The sequence below is a fragment of the Brachyhypopomus gauderio genome, chromosome 21, assembly GCF_052324685.1.
Source record: "Brachyhypopomus gauderio isolate BG-103 chromosome 21, BGAUD_0.2, whole genome shotgun sequence".
NCBI lineage: Eukaryota > Metazoa > Chordata > Actinopteri > Gymnotiformes > Hypopomidae > Brachyhypopomus > Brachyhypopomus gauderio.
The window spans coordinates 8,103,023-8,126,425 of record NC_135231.1 but is presented as its reverse complement, the minus strand read 5'-3'; the positions used below and the strand labels follow the sequence as shown (position 1 = coordinate 8,126,425).

General features: G+C 44.1%; 2 protein-coding genes across 6 annotated transcripts; both read right to left on the bottom strand.

Moving 5' to 3' along the window:
• Positions 1 to 1,205: 1,205 nt before the first annotated feature.
• fbxl5 (F-box and leucine-rich repeat protein 5) lies at positions 1,206 to 18,192 on the bottom strand. Of its 4 annotated transcripts, none has more exons than XM_076984702.1 (11): positions 18,033 to 18,192; positions 16,847 to 17,062; positions 14,686 to 14,781; positions 14,234 to 14,429; positions 13,498 to 13,680; positions 9,941 to 10,066; positions 9,474 to 9,622; positions 5,460 to 5,542; positions 4,602 to 5,312; positions 4,084 to 4,232; positions 1,206 to 2,052 (listed from the first exon to the last, which is right to left on the bottom strand). In XM_076984702.1, exons 1-11 carry the CDS (start codon positions 18,114 to 18,116, stop codon positions 1,976 to 1,978), a joined length of 2,070 nt encoding a protein of 689 aa, XP_076840817.1. In that variant the 5' UTR covers positions 18,117 to 18,192; the 3' UTR covers positions 1,206 to 1,975. The 4 variants fall into 4 exon arrangements, with proteins under 4 accessions (XP_076840817.1, XP_076840818.1, XP_076840814.1 ...); XM_076984703.1 differs by having other exon boundaries at positions 13,498 to 13,677; XM_076984699.1 differs by lacking the exon at positions 1,206 to 2,052 and having other exon boundaries at positions 2,059 to 4,232.
• A 272-nt stretch (positions 18,193 to 18,464) lies between these two features.
• Positions 18,465 to 22,147, bottom strand: syap1 (synapse associated protein 1). Of its 2 annotated transcripts, none has more exons than XM_076984704.1 (9): positions 21,802 to 22,147; positions 21,430 to 21,548; positions 21,236 to 21,302; positions 21,014 to 21,087; positions 20,778 to 20,917; positions 20,294 to 20,448; positions 20,081 to 20,139; positions 19,810 to 19,960; positions 18,465 to 19,640 (listed from the first exon to the last, which is right to left on the bottom strand). In XM_076984704.1, exons 1-9 carry the CDS (start codon positions 21,998 to 22,000, stop codon positions 19,513 to 19,515), a joined length of 1,092 nt encoding a protein of 363 aa, XP_076840819.1. In that variant the 5' UTR covers positions 22,001 to 22,147; the 3' UTR covers positions 18,465 to 19,512. The 2 variants fall into 2 exon arrangements, with proteins under 2 accessions (XP_076840819.1, XP_076840820.1); XM_076984705.1 differs by having other exon boundaries at positions 19,810 to 19,957.
• Between the last annotated feature and the right edge of the window lie 1,256 nt (positions 22,148 to 23,403).

Genomic DNA, 23,403 nt, shown 5'->3' with positions numbered 1-23,403 from the left:
TAACACTTTAATAGACATCAACTCCAAACCCACCTGACCTCCCTTCATATTTCACCATTGAGGGCGATTAAGTTTCATTCAGAAGCAGGGATGAACACCCCAACAAAGTCCCACCGAAGTCAAAGTGGATGTCTGTTCACTTCAAACATATTTTACCCAAAGGAAGAAGTTTCAATTTCAGTAGTGGAATATGGTCCTGAACAGAAAGTACAGCACTAGGATCAGAACAGAGAGAACTCAGAGGGCCACGTCCTGTCAGACATATTCAGCACAAAATCTGCATAGAAAGTGAACAGCACTAATGTGAAGTATTACAGCAGCTCATCTGGCTGACTGAAGTGCACCACACTGGTAATATTAAAGACATGGGTTTGATTCCCCAGGGAGCACATGTGGACATATGATAGATTAGAACGTCTGCAAATGAGTGAAAACACAACACTTAGCCTTTTTAAAAAGGGAATATCAAAAGCTGATATAAGCAAACACCCGTAACATATGTGCTTTAGTCTTTACTGTATCCCTACTTAACTGATTCAGACCATTTTAAAAGTCTAGACTGCAGACGCACAACTGGAGTGGTGAACTTGTACTGACGTAACCAAAGTTCATTTAGTCTTTACACACCCCTAAGCTGAACTTGTTTGATCAGCTTTTTGATACACTTCAATTCATTCAAAAGATGCATCTGCCAGCATCTTGCACAAATGTAGTGAAAATGCAGATTAGACACAACATTGAAAAAAATAAAACACAAGCACTTGAGAATCCTGTGCGATTTAAATGGACATGTTCCAGGAGAAATGCAAAATTAGATCCTCTTCAGCACAGGCCATCGTCTAGTACCAATAAAATCACACATAATGCTCATGTGTGTATGCACGACTCACTTGGGCAGCTCAAAAGATTTTTAACTATTTTACAGAGAGATTAACCTTCTGGACTCTTATAGCAGAGCTTATAGCAGGTATTAGATGTAGGTCTAGCTCTGGGAAACGGAGTCCTTAGCCAATGTTGACATAGAGAAACACGTCCTAGCACCTAGTTCCCTATTTTTAAACTCCACTCACCAGTTAATAGGCATGTATCGAACCCATAAGAAGTTCAATCATATTATTCATCCTAAAAGCTGGTTTCACATATATTAAACCTACTGTCTCTCTCACTCTCACTCACACACACACACACATGAGTCTTATAAAGGGGAATGTTTATCATATATTTATTTCAACAGACAATGCAGTTTAATCCTAAACAAGCCTTAACCTGTATAGAGAACACACTGCCCTCCAGTGGTTGTTCCTGGTTACAAGCCTGCAGCGCTGCATGAGAACGGAAATCAAAACACGTTAACAGAAGCAGCGACGGCAGAGTGACTGTACAGTACTTGCAGGGTAGCGACGTGCACGTTCACTAGAGGCTGGAGCTCCTGTGGGCTCCTGTGGAGCTCCTGTACTCTGTGCTTCAAGCAGTGGTTCCTCAAGCACTCAAAAATAGGACTGCGTAGTATTCTACCCTTTCCAAAGCCCAAACTCAACTTCATCAACACATTATTCATCTACAAATGTACATATTTAAACTGCCCAGGTGCTTGGAAGAGCTTGGTGTTTCATTCTGGGGTTCTGCCCCTCCTTCTCTCAGGTTCTCATCGGAGAGGAATCAAGCCCGCAAGTGACAGCTGGGAGCACGCCTACATTTACAGTGCAGGTGGAAGAGGGCGGGGCAGCACTAATCAGAGTGGGCGGGGTCAAGTTGAAGATGGCTGGGAGGGGGGAGCAAAAGAGACAAAGAGAGAAAGAGGAAGACAGGAGTAGGAGGGCAGTAGAAGACAGACAAAAAAAAAGACAAAATGAAAATCAGCAATAGAAAAACACAGAAAAGCTGCAGTAGTGCAAGGTGCCAATGTCAAAACCCAACAGAAGATGTGTGAGGAGAGGAGGAAGAGGAGAGGGGGAGGAAGAGGAAGGAGGGAGGATCAGTCTCCGGAGCGGCAGCAGGCCCTGAAGCCACACTGCAGGTTCTGACATCCACTGGCGAGATCAGCATGGGGACCTGCAGGCAGACGGAGGGAGGGGAGAGTCAGACACACACACCCAGCAGCAGGAGCACAACTGCCTCAAACACCCACGATAAACACAGAGCAGCACGCAGGAAACGCCATACAACTCAAAGCTCACCTTACAGTACACGTGAAAACTACTGAAATGTATTCTCTCATTGCACTTAGTTAACATGTAATCTTAAAGGCATATTTCAAGAAAAACACACAAGTTCAAAGGAGGTCGCCTGTACATTTGAATTGAAATGCCCTGAGCCCTGAAAACCTTTCAAGGAAATAGATTTTGTGGTTGTCGAGTGCTGTTGCACTGAGATGAAGAGCAGAGACACCAGCCCTGTGCACCAGACTGCAGACACTATGGTTTCAGTCCACTGTGAAATGCACCAACATTTATTTACCATCTGTGCTAATGAAGTAGAGACAGCAGTCCATCACTGAATCTACCCTACACTCATATAAAGGTAACTGAATGAACTAAGGACAGCGCAACCATGGAGACCCGTAACAGACCCAAAGACTACACTGCCTACCTGACCAATCACGTTAGGCTTGTCCTGATCTGATATTTGGATTGGATCGGCCGCCGATATTTGCAAAAAATGCGTATCGGTATCGGATCGGCAGGCAAGAGAAAATGCAGATCCAGACTCCCGATCCATTTTTTTTAAAGTCCGATCCGGGTTTTAGATCATCCATTCCAGTTTTTGCTGCGGTTTCGCCAGCAAGAGTAAAATCCGGTCCACATTTTCCAGCACACCTTCAACAGAGCATAGCTTCTCCCCAATTTAGCTCAGTGGCATCTCCTAACCATTAAGACGGCCATGTAAATTTGAAGTTATCTGTGAAAATGTATACAATTTACAGTATTATCTGCACTTATGGCTTTTTAAGCCTTAGTGTACTGATGCCATCTCTGTTTGTTATTTATTATTTTGTCTATTTTGAGTTTATTAATTGCTAAATAAACAGGTCAGTTTCTACTTACCAACCATTGTGTATTACTCAAACACGCCTAATTGAGCTGACTACTTGTTATCAAGAGTAAAACGCTTTTCAACATGAGTTTGACAACAAAGCAAGTTGGCTAAATAACTTTAAACTTTAATACATGCTCGGATAGGCCGGTATCTGTATCAGCCGATATCGGTATCGAATAGGAAAGTGCAAATAAATATCAGTATCGGAAGTTCAAAAAGCTGGATCGGCACATCCCTAAATCACGTCACCACAGAAGTAGTCTGACTTTAAGCTCGGAGACGCTGAGCAATTCTCCCCCCGGACGAACCACAGGAATAAACGCCCTGCAAACTCACGCGCCTTGGCTCACTAATACCGTTCGCAATAAAGCGGCCCGCTGTTCCACCACCACCCATTCAGGCCGAACGAGCTTCACTCAAATGGAGCTTTGCTCGTGCTAGAGAAAATTAAACCTCCGATTTCAAACAGTCCAATCTGCTCTATGGAGGGACAGAACATGCCACGGTCATGTAGCCGTGTGAATGAGGCAGCTTGGCTCTCATTGACCTGTACAGATCCATACGCCAGTCTAGGAACTACTTTTCTTTATACTCACCTTGAGGTACTGTATACCCATCAACATCAGGGCAGGGCTGAGTGAGAGTTGTGTTAAGCACTATTTACACCTTTTGTTCACAAGTCGTTACACGTCTACATGAAAACCAATCAAAAGCCTTCCATTAACTACCCCCAATAACACCACGTACAGAGGTCATACATGTAGACAGCAGCTTAACATCCAAACAGAGCTGAGGAGAAAATTCACATTCAGAAAACATTAGTCTTTAAAACTGATCTAGACACAGCGATCATGCCTTACTCATCAGAAGCTGTGAATGCAGAGTGTCCTGTGGAGGTACATTTTAAGCAGTCATTGTAATAGGACGTGTATATGACCTGTGACCATTAATGTATTAATCTGTCACATAATACAAGACTGTGTGTGAGAGCACGTGAGAAACTAGCTGGTGTGGTCAGAGCTGGTGTTGAGCGTGTGTGTGTGTTACCGTTGATGTTATCGCAGTAGTAGAAGTGTTCGTAGTTGAGGGTGGGGCAGACAGACACCAGCTCCTGTAGTCCCACCTCCGTGATAAACAGGCAGCCTGAGAGGTTCAGATGCTCCAGTAGGGGGAGCCCTCCTCCCTGAGACAAACATCTACAGCAGCCAGACATGCGCACAGCCAGACACAGACACACAGACGTCACGTACTAGAAACAGGTCTTCCATCTAGTGGCACGTTTTAGTAAATCCGTTTTTCTTTCTAACTCTCTGAACTGTGAAATGTGCAATGCATTTTGGAAAACTCGCTCTTAGAAAGAAAAAAAAACATGACACTGACTCTTGATGGGAGATTTATGACATGCTCGTCTAATTTCATTAAAGTTGATTTGTGCCAGATGTGGTAGACTGCTGGGACTGAAGGACCAGGGTGTAGAAACTCAGACCCACTGATTACACTAGTGGAGTGGGGTGTGTGTGTGTGTGTGTGTTTGTGTGTGTGTGAGGGAGTCAGACGTGCAGTACCTGAGGCCCAGGTCTGTGACCTGATAACATCCTGACAGGCTGAGGAACCTTAGTGATCGAGAGGTCCCTGATTGGTCAGTCCTGTAGTCGCCCTCGGAAGGGCATGTAGTCCGAAACACAGCGCTGCCCCCTGTGGGCTGGGAGCTGCACTGCGCTCCTTTCACTGTCCTGACTGCAGTGTCTGAACTGCAGCATGTGGAGTGGCCACATTTCACGTCTCCCAAAGCTCCATACAGCTTCCGCCAGTAGGAGGAGCCAGGGCCGGTGACGTAGCTCTGCCTCTTGCCCCGCCTGCAGCAGCAAGACCCGCCTCCTGCCTGTAGCTCCAAAATACTTCCGTGTACTCCGTCCTGCGCAGACACGCCCCCTCGCCTGCTCCAATCCGCCGCGTCCTCGATGTCCGCCAGCTCGGCCGGATCCAGAACCCAGACGGGACTGCAGCCCATGCCCCGCCCCCCGGGCCTCCGCTTATAAATGAACGCCTGTCGGGTTCGTCCCATTGAACAGGTGGAGTGCTCGTCGAGGAGTCTGATTGGAGATGGTGCCGCCTTCAGAAGCTTGGCCCCGTGGTCTGGGCTGTTCTTGGAGCAGGGACGTATGGTCAGGTCACCTATGGCTAGGGACAGCCTCTTGAGGGTGTGGTCAGTGATCTTCTCACAGCCTGATAAGTCCAAATGCTCAAGTGAACGACACGCCCCCAGCTCCGCCCAGCTAAGCAAAGAAACGGGAATTTCTGTTAGCAGCATCACTGGCTTAAAACATCAATCTCTCTAGAGCTACATTCTCAAATTCTTGCCAGTGAAATTAAGTCCTTGAAGGGAAAGAAAAAAAAGTGTAGATTTATGATGAAACACTCACCTGTCAAAGGCTGAATCTGTGATATCGGTCTGCGTTAGGTCTAGGTGTTTAAGATTTGGGCACAGACTGAGGATCTGACGCACCTGGCGGTGGAGAATAAAATAGATATAAAAAATAAATTGTCAATTCAAATAAAATTAATTTTATCAATTGTTCACACTATGGCCTGTCTGTAAGCGTGCCTGCTTTCAGATTTCAAGACAGTTTTATTCAAATACAGACCATGCACTTTGATGATATAGTCCAGTTTTGCAGAAGTTGCTAGTCTCAGTGATCCTAAACCCTCCGTGATACAGCTCTATTGAAGAGTTGATTCCAAGTGATCAATCGGACGTTCAGAAGTCAGTTACATTGAAATAATGGTCTACTACTAGACCTCTCTATGAAATCTTGTCGCCTAAAGGATTTTAGGTTTTCCGTAGTGGGAACTTTATTCCAGCTAATAAACTTAAACCCATCGCTTGGTGTCAGTTTGGCTTCTTGGTTATACATTTTCCTTTAACTAAAACTATGCAAGATCCATTATGTCAAAGCAGCTCTATATTAACCCCACAGTAACTCCACTTTCTCAACTACACACTGCAGACTGCCAGTGTGTGTGAACTATTTATATACTGTAACCACAGGCCATACTGTAACAGTGCATCTCTTGGCTATATTACTATTAGGGGTGTCACGAAAATCGATATTTAATCGAAATTATGTCACAATCTCGAGCCTCGAAGTCAAAAAGAGGATTGACTATTCCTATGGCGTCAAAATAGGTCTTAATGTTTAGAGAATCAAAAAACTGAATCCACAACCAATAAATAACATTTTGTAATTGAGAAAACTGTCGTTAATATTGAGAGTTAAAAAAGCAGGTTTGTAAACAGAATAATGTTTTTAATTGTCTATTTTGAGTTTAATATTCTTGAAGAATCCGTTTTCGTTGCGCCTTTTCTTGCTCGCACTTCTCTCAGTCTCTCTCTCGCCTCCAGAAGTTTCTTGCTTTTGACTTTTGGACCCGATTTGACGAGTGGGCGGGATTTACACAGTCATTGGCTGATGAAGTTACGTCAGCGAAAGCGCGCCAATCTCACCCTGTTTGGAAAATGGCCGACCGGCAAACACAGGTAAGATGTGTGTTTATATGTTTTCTCATATCAGCTATTTTTAACGATTATCTATTTTAGTAACCCACAGTATATAGACTGAAGTAGATTGTTGTGGAGTTACAATCAATCAATCAAAGTTTATTTGTATAGCGCTTTTAACAACTCAAGTTGTCGCAAAGCAGCTTTACAGGGTTTACAAGGTTAACAATACTATGGGTCCAGAACCCTAATGAGCAAGCCAAAGGTGACAGTGGCGAGGAAAAACTCTCTATGATGGTGGGAAATAGGAAGAAACCTCGGGAGAACCAAGACTCAAAAGGGAACCCATCCTCCATTGGGCGGCCCGTTAACACACAAATACACAAGTCACACACAATCAGACTAGGTAAAAGGTAGAATTGAAAGTTCTGGGTTTTGATATTGTCACTGTAAATGTCTGTTGATGAATGCCAGGCTTTCATTCCGTGTCGGAGCAGTGATGCTGGTATTGTAGGCTCCGACTACTACTACCCTGTTGTAGCAGGGTGTGTAGAATGGGATGGGTGGGCGGGGCTTAACTCCATCAGCCAATGACTGTGTAAATCCCTTTCTTTCTGTGTAAATATCTTTCTTCTCCGAGGTTCACCTGGGGAGTAACACTGCAGTCGGAGCCTACAATACCAGTGTCATCACTCCGACACGGAATGAAAACCTGGCGTTCAATATAAGACATTTACATTGACAATATCAACACCCAGAACTTTCATTCTAGTTACCTTATTAACCTGATTGTGTGATTTATTTGCAGTGTTGTATAAAGTATTCGAGACCCATACTTGAGTAAAAGTACAAGTACTCTATCAAAAAATTTACTTGAGTAGAAGTTGAAGTGTTCTTTAAAAAAATTACTTAAGTAGAAGTACAGAAGTATTCAGCATTTTTTGTACTTAAGTATTGCAAGTAGTTTAGTCTAAAATTTATTACTCACGTACTGAAAGTAAAAAGAACAAGTATTGTGTTTTGAATTAATTACAGAAAGCCATTAAAGTTTGATTATAAATTGTTTTTATATATCACTTACAAATCAAAGATGTCAAAGATCACAAATACAAGTGTTCTGTTTGTACTTAAAAAACTGGGGTTAACACTTCGTACACAAAAAACAGATAACCTATGTCCCGCTACGTCGTAGGTTTGACGCAGAAGTACAAATTCGCCTTCATTTACCTGAGAAAACGAGGTGTATTTTGGACGGAAAATCCATCCGTCGGATTCTAAGGGTGAGCCTACTGCCCTGCGTTTACCCTCATTAAATGCTCTTACCCTATAAAAACACTACACTATAAAAATGGACACATGATTAGTCAGCACGTCGCCTTTATTGCCAGCTAATATTAAGTGAATTCTGCAGCACGCCATGAACATAATTAGGTTAGTTAGCTAAGATATCTAACCTAAGTCGTGCTTACTGCGCTCTTCTGCTGTTACCAAACACTGTACCATCTCTTTTAATGAGATAGGCTAAAAAGAGAATTATTTGGAATAATTTCAAATATATGTGTATTTGTATAAATATGTAAATCAAGCTGAAGGTGCTGGAAAATACTGAAAATGGACCTTTCAAAGTGCCGCACAAGTGCATAAATTCCACCTTGTAACTTCGCACGCACAAAAATCGAGAGGTGCACGACCTCGCGATGCGACCGCGCGTGTGGCCAACGCGCATTGGCGGAGCCAGCGCGATTGCATCATTTTTTCCACGTGGACCCTTGCGGCAGTCACGACGTGTCAAGTGAACCTAGATTACGAAGCTCATGTGTTCAGCGAAGGCAGCAGCAGAGTAATCGAGACGCGACCGTAGCATGCGCAGTTTTCTCATAAGACAGCCTGCTCGCTTAACCCGGTGACAGTGGCAGTTAACATGTTTATAATTGTAACGAGTAACTATACAGCACGTAAAAAATGTATTGGAGTAAAAGTATTAAACTGATGGAAAATATGTAGTGAAGTAAAAGTGGAAGTAGGAGAACAAAATAACACTCCAGTAAAGTACAGATACAGCATTTTAGTACTTAAGTACAGTAGTGAAGTAGTTCTACTTCGTTACTATACAACTCTGTTTATTTGTGACTTGTGTATTCATTTGTGTAATTTGTGTGTTAACGGGCCGCCCATTGGAGGATGGGTTCCCTTTTGAGTCTTGGTCCTCCCAAGGTTTCTTCCTATTCCCCACCATCTAGGGAGTTTTTCCTTGCCACCGTCACCTTTGGCTTGCTCATTAGGGATTTGGACCCATAGTATTGTTAACCTTGTAAATCCTGTAAAGCGCTTTGTGACAACATGTGTTGTGAAAAGCGCTATACAAATATATTTGATTTGATTTGACTTGTATCCCTTATATCAAACCCAACTTTTGAATAAGATATTGTAAATTTAGACTAATCTAAAACTGGCGTAGGCCTCTCTGCTGTAAAAAAAAAAAAAAAAAGAAAGAAAAAGAAAAGAAAATCGAGAATCAAATTGAATCGTCACCCTAAAATCGGAAATAAAATCGAATCGAAGATTTAGAGAATCATGACACCCCTAATTACTATGTATATAGATTCGATTTTCTATTTATTCCCCTTCATGGGAGCAGCGTTTCACTGCTAGTTGTACACACACTACGAATGTGGCTCTGATTTAACTGGACACTGACCACACAGGCCCAGGCACTGCGTAGTGACCCTCTCTCACCAACGTGTGGTGCCACTGATGAAGGGCCTGATGGTTTATGAGGAGTGAGGCAGTGCAGGCTCCTCTACACACAGACACCTCAGGAGAGCTTCATGCGTGGAAGACAGGACTATCTGAAATACCGTTACCCCATCACGGGTGTGGCGTGTACCGGAAAGTGTTTGCAGCCTGACTGATTTCAGCACCTGCTCACCACACTCACCATCTTGCTGGAGACGGTCACACTGTAGGCCAGGCTGATGGTGCGCACGGACGAGCCCACGGCTGGGAGAAGGTTCTGGATCATTCCGTTCAGGAGCCTCTGCTCCTGTCTTACGGTGTCCATGGCCAGCTTGTCCTCACATGCTTCTTCTACACACACACACACACACACACACACACACACACACACACACACACACACACACACACACACACACACGAATACAGCAACCACTTGTCCAGATATACTTCATACTAAGGTCCAGAAGTACATGTTCGGTACTCAGCGCCACTAGTTCCAAGGGGCAAGGAGACACTCAAACACAAGGGCCAGGCATAAAAATAAGAGACAGAACTGGGTCCAAGTACTAAAGGCTCTTCCAATTCTCAATGCCAGCAGCGAAACACCCACTACACCCGCACGTCTCCCTGGAGATGTGGACATGTGCACAGGCAGCCTCACGCTACCTGTCTCGTCCACGTCTGCGTCCTCGTCCCACTCCTGAAAGGCTCGTCCCTCCTCCCGCAGGTTCTGCACCCACTCCTCATCCGGACCCTGATCCAGCTCCGACGGGGGGCCACAGTAATGATCACCTAGGAAACACGCTCCGTTACACATGCTTGCCAAAAACTCATTACGAGGATGCACCGTGTACGCTGGGACAATCACTTCATCAAATATTAACAGAATCCCAACTGCTCACAGAGAAAACGCATTGTAGACGAATAAGAAGCAGCTGAAATCTAGAACCCCAGTCATCTGCACCTAGAACCCCTCCTAGTCGTTTTGACACCAGTACCTAGCACATGGGTTAAAGCAAGAAATTTTCATTTGACTGAAAATTTTTTCTTGGCAAAAGACAATGCCAGCAATTACTGAAAATGTGGTGTAGTTGGGACACGGCCTCTTTTGCCTAATTCTACACAATAAACACATTTATAAAGTATATTTATCTAAACAGCCTGTGTAAGGAGAGAAGAGAGAATGAACACCTGAGCAGTAAATGTACATAAATGTGTATTTAATGGGAGTTATCTGGGGGTCCTCTTCCAGAAAATTATTTAAAGATCAAGTCAAATTTAGTGAATCCTGGTTTAAAAGGTATGAAGTTCTCTTGTTTTTATCAGATTCACCATCGCAAAAACATAAGCCGTAAGATTACCTGCTTTAAGTAGGTATGTTACAAAAAAATTAACACCACTGGATAGAGCTTTTAAATACAAACAGAACAACACCATCCATGTTAAGCCTGGTTTAAGCCTTTACACTTGACGCAGCACGAGTGGCGTGAGCAGCGCGAGGGTCCGCACGCCGAAAATGACGTAATCGCGGTGGCTCCACCCGTGCGCGAGAGCCTCGAAGTCGGAGAAGGGTAATGCTGCAGGTCGGAGCCCCGGTGGGCGTGGGTAAAGGGCGGAGCATGTGTCAATCATTTTCAACTGCAGCCAATCAGATACTAGACTTTCGTTGTCAATCAATTTTTATTGAGCCAATTATCAGCCAGAGTTAACTGTCAATCATTTTTTACTGCAGCCAATCATCTTAACAGATCTGCCAAATGAAGGCGGAAACTGCACGGAGAAGCTCTTTAAACAGAAGTATATGCCGCTCTTACACAAAAGTAGCTGAATAAAAACATTAGAAGAGCCATGACTTTAGACATTTTAAAATCAAAGTTTAAAATACTTCTCACTTATTTTTCTGGAACGGCACTTTAATGTTTTTTTCCTTTATTGCACGTATTGCATCATTTCTACATCATATATATGTGGCGAGTGTAAATTGGTAGCGGAGGGGAGGTGTAAATGGACACAAATTAAGTATTATATCGCGATCGATCGCCATGTATAAGCGCCTCCGCCGAGCAGAGCGTTGAGGAGCGATTTCGATTGGAGGATCGTGCTCTATTTTTTATTAATTTTTTTGCCGATGCTGGTCCAGCGTGTCGCGTGCCACTGATTATGCCTCGGCGTGCCAACGGTGGCCCGCGTGCCATAGGTTGCCGACCCCTGCTGTAGAGCCTTTGAATATTAAAACCATTGTCGAAATTAAGCTCAGCAAGTAAAGTAAAAGAAGGACGCGATCACAAAGTCTCATTGAAAATGTAGGAGTTAATGAATAAAGTGCACCAACGCAAAACCCGTGACATAATCCAAATAAAGTTTGAAGACTAGTATTATTTTGATATAATCAAATGACGATGGAGTGTTGGAGTTATCGGACAGAGTTGATCAAATCAGAGTTAATCCAACTCAATGACTCCCGCAAAGATGTAATTAAACACTGCCCACGAATTTCTCTTGGCATAGATGTACACGGTGAGCATACGATAGCTTCAAACTTTGGATTTGGATTATGTCACGGGTTTTGCGTTGGTGCACTTTATTCATTAACTCCTACATTTTCAATGAGACTGTGTGATCGCGTCCTTCTTTTACTTGCGCTCCATTGCTGGTCACATCTGAGCTTAATTTCTACAATGGTTTTAATATTCAAAGGCCCCATACCACAGGGGTCGGCAACCTATGGCACGCGGGCCACCGTTGGCACGCCGAGGCATAATCAGTGGCACGCGACAAGCTGGACCAGCATCAGCAAAAAATTAATAATAAAAAATAGAGCACGATCCTCCAATCGAAATCGCTCCTTAACGCTCTGCTCGGCGGAGGCGTTTATACTTGGCGATCGATCGCGATATAATACTTAATTTGTGTCCATTTACACCTCCCCTCCGCTAACAATTTACACTCGCCACATATATATATATGTAAATGATACAATACGTGCAATAAAGGAAAAAAAACATTAAAGTGCCGTTCCAGAATAACAAGTGAGAAGTATTTTAAACTTTTATTTAAAAATGTCTAAAGTCATGGCTCTTCTAATGTTTTTATTCAGCTACTTTTGTGCAAGAATGGCATATACTTCTGTTTAAAGAGCTTCTCCGTGCAGTTTCCGCCTTCTTTTGGCAGATCTGTTAAGATGATTGGCTGCAGTAAAAAATGATTGACAGCTAACTCTGGCTGATAATTGGCTTAATAAAAAATTATTGACAACGAAAGTCTAGTATCTGATTGGCTGCATTCGAAAATGATTGACACATGCTCCGCCCTTTACCCATGCCCACCGGGGCTCCGGGCTGCAGCATTACATATATGCGCAGTCGTGCACCTCTCGAATTTTGTAACTTCGCGCGCACAGCGCTTCAGCACAGTGAACCAAGTCATGTTTGCCGGGTTCATACACCTTTATAAGGTGGAATTAAAGCACTTGTACGTCACTTTCAAGGTCCATTTCAACGCGTTCTCAACGTTAAATTTAATTAAGTTAAATATTTATACATATACTCGAAATGATTCGAAATAATTCTCTTTTTATCACATTATTTAATGGTGGTTTATTTTCAAAACGCCCAATCTTAACGACTTCACGTTCTCTCATGTTTCATCCTGGAATTACAAGAGGCTCGTATTTGTTAGCGTAATAACTGTTCAGTCAGACAGATATTTGTTGTGAAACGAAGTAGTTACATTTTCAAGCATTTTAAAGTACTTTAGCCTAAATTCCAGCACTAATGCAACATTACAATTGGTCAGGTAAATGTTCATTCCCCTGTTTTTGAGGGGACTACACTGCAAAAAGAATGTGACGCAGCAAGTAGCCTCCGCCGTTCGCGCAGGTGTACAGAGTCGCGCGCTACGGTCACACCAGGCAGGAGGGGGGTAAAAACTTTTCTACGTAACATCCGCAAATCTGAAGGCGGAATGAACCGCAAGTCAATCAAATGACACCGCCGTCATCCATCCAGCGCTGATGAGCGCCAGTGAGAATCATATTTCGGCCACAAAACAGATAGCACGTGCGTGTGTTGTTTATTATGATTTGACGGATTTTTTCCCCAAAAAAATCAAATGACGGAAATCCGTCGTAGTGACGGAGAACTTTAACCCATGACCTAGCACAAGGCCTCACTCCAGCAACTCTCATCACAGTTAACGGGCAGTAAAGAAGTGTGGGCCCTCACCTCGCGCCCAGCGGACCGGGTACAGGTGTCTCCAGAGCAAGCCCGTTTGGACCAGCTCTGCCCAGGTACTGCACACCTGGCTGCAGCGGCACAGGTCGACCGGGCCGAGGTAGCGGAACAGGCGCACCAAGACCTCCTCCGGCAGCACGGAGATGTGCGTGCGGACACCGACCTCCACCTCTGCTGGACAGGAACGACACACAGACAACTGACATGAAGCACAGGCGCCATCTTGGCTAACGCGGTGCTAAAGATTTGGGCTAAAGACCAAATTATGTTTATACTGCTACAGCAATGCAGCTTTAAAAGCCAACTGCTGAAGACTACAAGATCCTGCAAGAACAGCCTGGATTGTTATTACATTTTTTTACCATAACATTTGTTAGATCATGTGACCAGTGTAATTCAGTGAAGTCCATTATGGGCTCAATAAAGGACATTTCACCTCCAACATTGTCACGCGTGTTTTTGGAGCCCTTCTGAGGCTGTGTTGGGGCGGCAGCAGGCACGTGGAGTTTTAGTATTATATAACCACACGCTCACTGTGCTCCAACACCCCACGTCTGGGCTGCCAAGGAGTCCCAAGGACAGTTGGCACGAACGGCACTGAGCGTTAAAGCCAAACAGGACAGAGCTGGAAAACACCACCCAAGTGCTTCGATGGAGCCATGGTCCTCCATCAGGGGCCTCTCCTAACTGTTCCTGAACATGATCTGGGGCGTGTGCGGTGGCTCACCGTCCTGGGTCTTCTCGTGGTCGGAGTATTTGAAGGCCTTGTGCAGCTCCTCCGCCTGACTCCACACGTTCAGGCCCTTCAGCACCTCGGCGGCCACGTCCCCCTGCTGCTGGCTGCAGTGCTGGGCGATCACCTGCCTCTTGATGGCCTTCAGCTCCTCATACGTGAAGTACTCCATCAGCATGGGCTGGAACACCTGAGACAGGTGCACCCGACAGGTGCGGGGGTAGATAGGGACGCGGACAGGTGCGATAATGTTAGGTTGTAGTACTCCAACATAGCCATGTTCTTGACAACCTGACATTTTGACTCTGCCTTCTTATCTAAAAGTGGGTGGTTTGTATGATGCGCTGTGTATTGAATGGTGCTGGTCCATGATCAGCACTCTTGTGTAAGATGAGGTCAGCACGAGCCCTCACTGCTAGGTGCGGGTGATGAAGGCGGGCCCCTACCTCCTCCTCCTCCTTCATGTGAGGGAGGAAGTCCTGGGTGAAGGCCTCCAGACGCTCCTTCAGCTGCCGTGCATAGTTCAGCTGCTCACACTCGCTCTGCCGTGGTCAGGGGCAGAGGGGCAAAGGTCAACAAGATGGTCAGCCACATACAAATGATCAATCCAGAACACACACACACACACAGGGTACCACACTCAACCACTCGAGTATCACATGAGTGGAACGGCAGGCATGCACGTACACACACACACACACACACACACACACACACACACACACACACACACACACACACACACACACACACACATCCACACATCCACACATCAGGTGAAATCATACACATCTGCAGTCCTGGTGCAAATGTGTTGCAAGTGTGTACCTCATCACTACAGACCCACTAAGGGGAGCTTCAATTTCAGCTCCCCATGACATCACACAGGAGATCATGACACAATCAAGCAATTACTTAAATACTGTAATTACAAACGTCCAACTGGGAGTTCAAGAATCAATTCAGGCCAAGTCTGATGGAAAATATTTTCACGTACATCTCTCTGTCCAGGGGCGTGTGCACCATAGTACAAAAAGTCCAGGGGCGTGTGCACCATAGTAAACCAGACCTCAGTGGGGTCAGGGTGCTGCTGCAGTGTACGAGGTGCTGTTATGATTTATGATTTTTTTCTTTCTGGAACGTTATACACAAGAAATCAGAATACAAGCAAGAATAATTCTTGCATGAGTCTGATTGTACTGAAAGTGACAAAGCTAAACCTTCTGAACTGTGCAGTTCAGTAGCACAACGGGCTCATCTACTCATGGAAAAACATCAGCGTGCAATTTTATGCATCATTTCCTAAGCAACTCTACACCAGACAAAGATCATATTTGATGCGTGAAAAACCCCCTCCCCAACACACACAACCATTCTTCCAAGGGAAAACACTACGGGCAAATGAACACCTTGAAATAAATGCGTTTGAGCAGGAACGTGATTCAGGTGAGCACATCACATTCTTTTTTTTTTTTTTGTTAGATACGTCACGCATGCAGCAGGCTTACACTGCACAGCCTTTCATAAACTACGCATCTTTGTTTCAACAAAAACGTAGTTGAAACACGGAAGTCTCCATGTAGCAACAGGTCAGGCCAGTGTCATTTACGCGCCCATATATGGTGCCACAACAGACTGAGTTATCCTTGTACAGCAAAGAGACAGTCCCCACCCTGCATGGACAGCTGTAACTCCGCCTCATGAACAGGACGGGACCTGACCTAGGATCAGAGTCGTTTGATGCTGCCTTGTTCCTCGACTGGCAAATCAGTCACAAAAACTGATTAGAGATCAGAATTCCTGTTCTGAAATGCTTTTTGGCAGCTTAAAAGCCTACACAGCACAGGTGACATTAAACTAATAATGGCTCACTCAGTCACCACCATTTTGGGATTCGCCAAACAAAACACAGTTGTGTGATTCCAACCTGGGTTTACTTTTCACATATCTTAGACACACAAGATTAATTAGGCAAACTAGATGTGCTCATCAAAATTATATCTTCAGCAAACAATAAAAGCAAATAAGCAAACGTTCCTCAATCTTTCCAGTTACTGAAACAAAACAAACTGGCCTCGTTTCACTTGGCGTTACCAAGTGGAAAATTCCACGATTGGCTAACTAAGACTGGGAAAGTCAGACCACTTTACCACAGACTGTTTCCCCAGTCGTGGTGATTCATCCATGCTAACCAAAGACACAAATATTTGCAGCGGCTATCCACAACTGCCTTAAACCAAACAGCTTTTAAAACCCACAACTGCAAAACCAATACCACAACTAACCAAAAACGCAACATCTGTACATTTTCCATGTCCTGTTTGCACAGTTTTATAACATTAGTTTAGAAGCCTTAAAAAGTTGCCTTGTCATTTTCAGGTACCTTCAACTGGGGCCCTCACTGATGCAAGAAACACCTCGGCATGGTTTCACCTGCATGATAACCGACACCGTACACCCAAACCTTAAGCTAAGTTACAGCACCCATGGCTCACAACAGGCCCGTGCCAGGCAGGGACAGACATATGACCTTCCACAGTCACTTTCTTCATACTTAGGAACAAAGTTAAAACAGGTACACGAACACACCCCCTTAGACGCACGCACCTTGACGTTCCTGAGGCCTTTCTCGAAGAGCGAGAGCATCTCTGAGAGCTTGTTGTCGGAGTGCACGTTGTAGACGGTGCGACTCCGCTGCTGCAGCTGGTCGATGATGTACTCGTTCTCGATCTGCTCGTGGATCTTGAACACCTTGAAGGTGGCGCAGAGCGTCTGGAGGAACGCGCGGAAATCATTGTTGTTGGAGAAGTTCGTCTTTGACAGCTGTTGACGGAACAGAAAAAGGAGACGTGTTGGCATCTACATTAAGAAGTTGACTACTACAGAAATCACAGTTTGAGCGTGCCGTTACCTCTCCACAGCCACACAATGACAAGTCAACCATAAATGTGTGGGACGTGATGAGCAGATCCCAGTGTTTACTTTACAGCTTACTGTAAAGCTGTTACATAACTGCAGTAAATCCAGTGTCTGGTGTACTGTGTTTATTCAGATCTAATTCATACATACCCACAATACAGGCCTACAAGTAGTTTTGTTAATCACAACCATAACATTCTCATAACTTTTAAAACTGCGAATTAAGTGCAAAAACAATACTTAGATAGTTTAATTGTTTATTAAGGGCTATAAATGTCAGATGCTTGCATTCATCATTCCAATTCACGCAGGACAAAGTCGCCAACCCATTTATACACCTGGTCTAGTGATCAGACATGGTTCAGCCCACTTATATAACCAAAAGCTCTTATGTTACACGACGCATTACAGATGGAACACACTTTTTTACTTAAAATGGACAAGGCTGGAAAAACATACTAATTAACTAATTATCTTCGTTCATAGTTATATTAGATCCGGACCACTGCAGTGACTACATAAACACGGCGGCCTGGTGGCGCCCGTCCGCCCTCACGTACCGCACGTACCCAACTAACCAACTCCGCTGACTGGCGATACAGCCACGCAGCTAACGCCTCCACCCCGCCAGTCAGGCTGTTTAAGAACAAGTATGTCTTCAGAAACCGAAAAAAATTACATAACTGTTGAATAATATGAATAATTTTATTATGAATAATAAGTGAGTTAATGAGGCGCTGGGGTGTTAGCTCACCAGCTACGCGCTCCAATCTGCTAGGCTAGCTAGGGTTAGCATGCTAACTAGCGTACGCTGCCCGTTTAAAGACCCCCACTATGGACGACGGGACGCGATATTGTGTTTTTGAAGACGTACTTTGTCGCAGTAGAGGCCGATCAGCTGCTTCATCCGCCAGTGCGGGCCGGTGAACACGTCCACCTCGTCGGGGAAGGGCGCCATCGCACTCCATGGACAACGGCGAAATCCGCTCTACTGCGCTGCTACGGCGTGTTTACGTCAGCACGTCGCCGGCGACCAATGAGCGGGCAGCAAGCTCCCTGACGTATGCAAATTAACTTTGGCCGAGCGTGTTTTTGTTGTTATTATTCTAACGCCATAATGTAATCCTCTAGCATACGAAGGAGTGACGAATAAGATGGTGCGGTGTTTCGAGGTGAACGTGATCACAGTCATGTGATCACAGCCTTTATATCTAATAACCATTTGATCATAATTGATATATTTATGACCTAATCATGACCGAGATCTCAATTATAGTTCAGTGTCTTACGATTGAGACATTATACATTTAATTTCTCAGTTATGCAAAATTTTATTGAGATATCAAGTCACATGTTTGAGGATGTCTTTAATTATCATAAACAGGATTTCTTAGGATTAAACACTCCTAATTTAACTGTCTCCAATGTATTTTTTCCCATATGATTGCTTTTTTCTGCTAATTTTAGCTTCACCAACATTTCATCACCTCTGATCACCTGTAACAGTCTCTCATGAGACAAAAACTGAAGACACAAAATATAATTATTCAGCAACTAACACAAAGGAACGAGAAATAAACGTAAAAATAAAGAAAAACAAAAACATTAGTTATCCATCATGGATGCAGATTCCTCTCAGTTTTGATTACAAGACCACTAGATAAAGGAAAACTAAACTTTCACCTGCATTGCCCAAGCTCTGTGAATATACAAGTTGATATAAACTGCTTCCAACTATAAACCATATATTTTTCTCCAGGTACAAGGGTGCTGCAGACTCTCAACAAAGGAAAATGTCATCTACATATCTTCATTTGGGCCAGCACTGTGTGGTTTCAAACACCAAGATATCCTTGACTGTATGGTGTAGGCATGGGCCAGTTCAACTGTGACATTTAAAAGCTGACCAATCAACAGCCTCATAAAATAATGTAGGACCAATGATGCACACTGGCATGTCACTGAAGTTATAAAAGGGCAGAACCAACAATTTCTTATGAAGTTTATCAGCCAAGGGGGAGAGTTGACTGTGTTTGGCATCAAGCCAAAGTCCACTTCTACTAAACAGAGATAACGTATCCTTAAATCAATCTACTGTTAAATCAGGAGACTGAATTCTTATGTGATTTCTTCTTAATTAACTTCAAAAGATAAACATATCAATAGGATACCATAAAGTATGATATTAGGATCTGTCTAAATACAATGTCTCTTAAAAACCCACTCTTGGTTGAAGGTTTTGTCGTTTTTGTCTTGGTCCATTACCCCCCTCCCCCACATCTCCCAGTGCAGTGTTGGGTCCACGCGAGATTTCCCAGTGCAGTGTTGGGTCCACGTGAGAAGGAACTTAGGGTTTAGCTGTCAGCCTGTAGCATCTCCTCAATCTCACGGTCCCAGTTATCGTCACGATTATCCGTGTCTGCAACCACTTCGTACTCTTGCAACTCTCGCTGCAACTCCCTCTCCCACTCGGACGCGTCTTCTGAGGAGAGAGAAAGACAGAAGAACGTGTTGGGGGAGAGATAGAGGCTATACGAGACATAACCATGCACCGTTGTTCATTATAGCTTAATGTGACTGGAAGCGTGAGTGGATATACTAGCGCAGCACATGTTAAATGACCAGGCCCAACCCACTAACCACAAGCTCACCGTCATGCGGAGAAGCTTCGGCTTTCTTGTCCAGGACGAGCTGTTCCATCTCCTTCCGCAAGTCTTCCTGGTTGATGTTACAGGAGTCAAACGCGTCACTCACAAACTCAGACACACCAGGGCTCGTAGAGATCTCTTCCTCATCGTGCTGCTTTCAAACAAAAGAAGTCTGTTGTGTGTGCGTGTACGGGCTTGTGTGTGTACGTGTTTGTGCATGCACGCGTTATCAGTTAGATTAATCGTAATGAAAATATCTAGTGCTGTGTAATACCTCACTCGACTTGGTCTTGGCGTTGATGGTTGTGGGAGGGGTTTTTGGTCTTATGGCTTCTGTGAAATAGATTGCATGAAGAAAAAACAATGGGAAATTGTAAAGAAACCAATATGAAACATCAAGAAAGCACGTTCAATCCTTAAATAAAAGACGAGAACAAGAGACTTGAGGTGCCTGTACCAGCCAAATGTATGTAAACTCACGGCGTACCCACTACACCCTCGTCCTGCGGCGCGGCGCCGTTCTTCTCCTCCTCTCTCCTCTCAGCGGCCTGCTGCTGTGCTGCCAGCGCAGTGAGCTGGGCGGACTGCTTGATGAGGGACACGCGGTAGAAATAGTTCCTCCAGAACACCTCCTCCTTCACGCTGCACGACACACACACGGCAGCTCGTGAGCCGCACGGACCACAGCGCGCCACCGACCAACCCAAACTCACCTCATCCTAGAATTACGAGCAGTGATCTTTCTGTTGAGCTTGCTAGCTTAAGACGTATGCTGGAATACATACTCAATTCCTTAGAATTCCCAAAACATAGACTACTTTATGGTGGAAAGTTTCTGATTTAGTAATTCTGTTCTAAAATGGTCGAGGAATTAATTTCTATGCCTCCCATTCCCTCTTTCGACAGCATGAACCGAACCCATAATGGGCTCACAGGTAACTGCAGGCCATCCCAAACTTGCCGCCACTCACAGTTTTGGGACGAGGTCGAAGCGCATCCTGTTAAGGAGCTCGTCTTCCTGCAACATGACCAGGGCGATGGGATACATCTGCTCAACATCAAAGTGGTAGTGCACACCAGCCGGCGGGTCACGGAGGAAGTTCCTTTTGTCCTGAGGAAATATTTTTGAAAGAAGGCCTCACAACGATGGATGTTGACACTGCTTCACAGTGTGATGCTGCAGTAGCTGAAGGTAAATGAACCTTACTGCTGATAAAGCCAAGATCTGCTGCTGAATGGTCTCCTCCTCACTGTAGCCGACCCAAGGAGGTACTGCTGCATCTACACATTTAGATCGACGTTACTGGAATACATGTAGCTAAGCACCGTGATCAATTTCAATAGTGTTAACACTGGGAAATATAGGAAATAAGTCCTAAATTTAACATAGTTTAATTCCACAGACGTCTGTATCTAGGAATATCCTCACCTGTTTTCTTTGCATTCTTCTCTTGCACAAATTTTTCTTGTTCCTTCTGAAAATCTCCAAGAATGGTCTGAGAAATAATACGGTCACGTGTAACTCTTAAAGAACAAAATGTGCATTACATTCCTAAGTGTTCAACTTAGAGAGAGAGAGAGAGAGAGAGAGAGAGAGAGAGAGAGAGAGAGAGAGAGAGAGACCTTGTCGATAATGCCATCGATGTTACCCTCCTCCACGCTTTTCTTGATACTCTGTGCTGTCTCCGTCACAGACTCTGATATTTTCTTGGTGGCGCTGCTCGCAAAGTTGAGAATGTAACCTTGCAACCCAAAAGAGTAATTCGGGTTATCCAGCTAAACCAGACTACTACAATTCTTATTGCTTGTTAACCAATTATGAGTAACTAAAACAATAACGTGTACTATATATCGACCACTACACTTCCTCGTACAGCTAGATGTCTATCGCAGGTAATTTAGCCAACGAGCGAACTCAGCTAAGTGACATAAGCCTTAACGCATTAAAACACGTTACAGCAGTGTTAGTTGAGTGAGTATCGGACGTGGTCTCACCGCTCAGCCCCTTCGCCTGCGGTATAACCGGCCTGCTCTGCTCGTCTGGCCGCGCTGGGCTCTCCTCTTGTTTGTTTACTTCACTGTCCTCCACATCTGCCGTTTCTTTACTTCCGAGTGTTTCTGGAGCGTCGTCTCCCTCCGTTTGGGGCCCTGGGCTGGACTCTATGCCCAGCCACGATCCCCAGCCTTTAAACATATTTGTCGTTGGCCGTTTTAAGCTGCTATACTGCGAGTTTTAACCGATTAAGATCGCAACGTTAGTGGAATATTACTCCATCTTCCACCTCTACGCTGAGGTGCTTGGCTACCAACGTCACCACCTGCTTCTTCTTCGGCGTCTTTCTTAGCGAACATGTGGAAACAGCGCCCTCTAATGTACAGGGGAGGAAACCCACTTTATATGTATCTACCTGCTCGGGAACAGTGCGTCTGGGTTTTACCCACTATTGGAAATGTGCTTAAAAACTGGCAGTAAGATATAAACGTGGGGCGATAACTAAAGAACTGTAGCTAACAACTTTACAGTCGACGTTCTGTCTCTGTCTAAATAAAAAAATGCCATATTTGTCATAAATGCAATTAATAAATTCCATAAATAAACTATAGGCCTACTAACTATACTATGGAATGACAATAAGATCAAACGTGAAAAAAACACAAAGTTGTCTTATAGCTAATTAATTAATAATGCTGATTTCATTTACACATACGATTTAATATCTCCAAGTCTCGGACTCCATAGCAACTGTTACCCGTGTGTTTAGGATATGACACAGAAATTAAAGTGAAATAACCTTTTATTTCAGCATTCTCTGGTTACCTTTGCACAGTACAGTGATCGTCTGAGAGCTTTGTTCATAGCGTCACACACTTAAATAGAACAGAATATTTTGGTAACGGTGTTTGAACTTAACATAACTATAACATCATGGTTCGGATCCAGTAGAGCTCGCAACAACAGGGAAATAACGAAAGGAAGAGCTTTGTTACGAGTTGGTTATGGGCTGAATAATGATTCTCATTACAATCAACACTAAATGAAGCAGAGAGTGTGAGTGGGATTAGATCAGAATTTCTTTGCTTTTTCATTACCTCTATAATAATAATTCACTATGGTAATAATTCGTGAGTGTAATGTGCCCGAGCACACTGGTGGCTACTTGTAGCAGGAGTACAGCGAATGGAGAACGAAACGTACCTTGTTCTGTCCAGTGTGGAGTTCGCCACTGAACTTGAGAACTATAGGATGCATGTTTCTTTGCCCTTGTCTTTTCACTAGAGGGCAGACCTTCCCAGCAGCGACACAAACCATTCTTACCAGCTTCAAATAACGTCACGTAGCAGAATTTAGAGTATAAAAAACGAAAATCATATATGTACACTATTGAAACCTTTAAATATTTTGTGTAGTTCTTTATGAATACAATTGGAAAACAGTGGATATGTATAAACATATGTTCCCACCACCAGCTCCACAAGCCTTTAGCTCCCCTGATCCATATGTTCACATTCCTGAATCAGATCCACTCAGATCCACTCCAGGTTAATCTAACCTGGGCTGGCGCATTGACCTTGGATGTCACATCTATATCTTTGCTT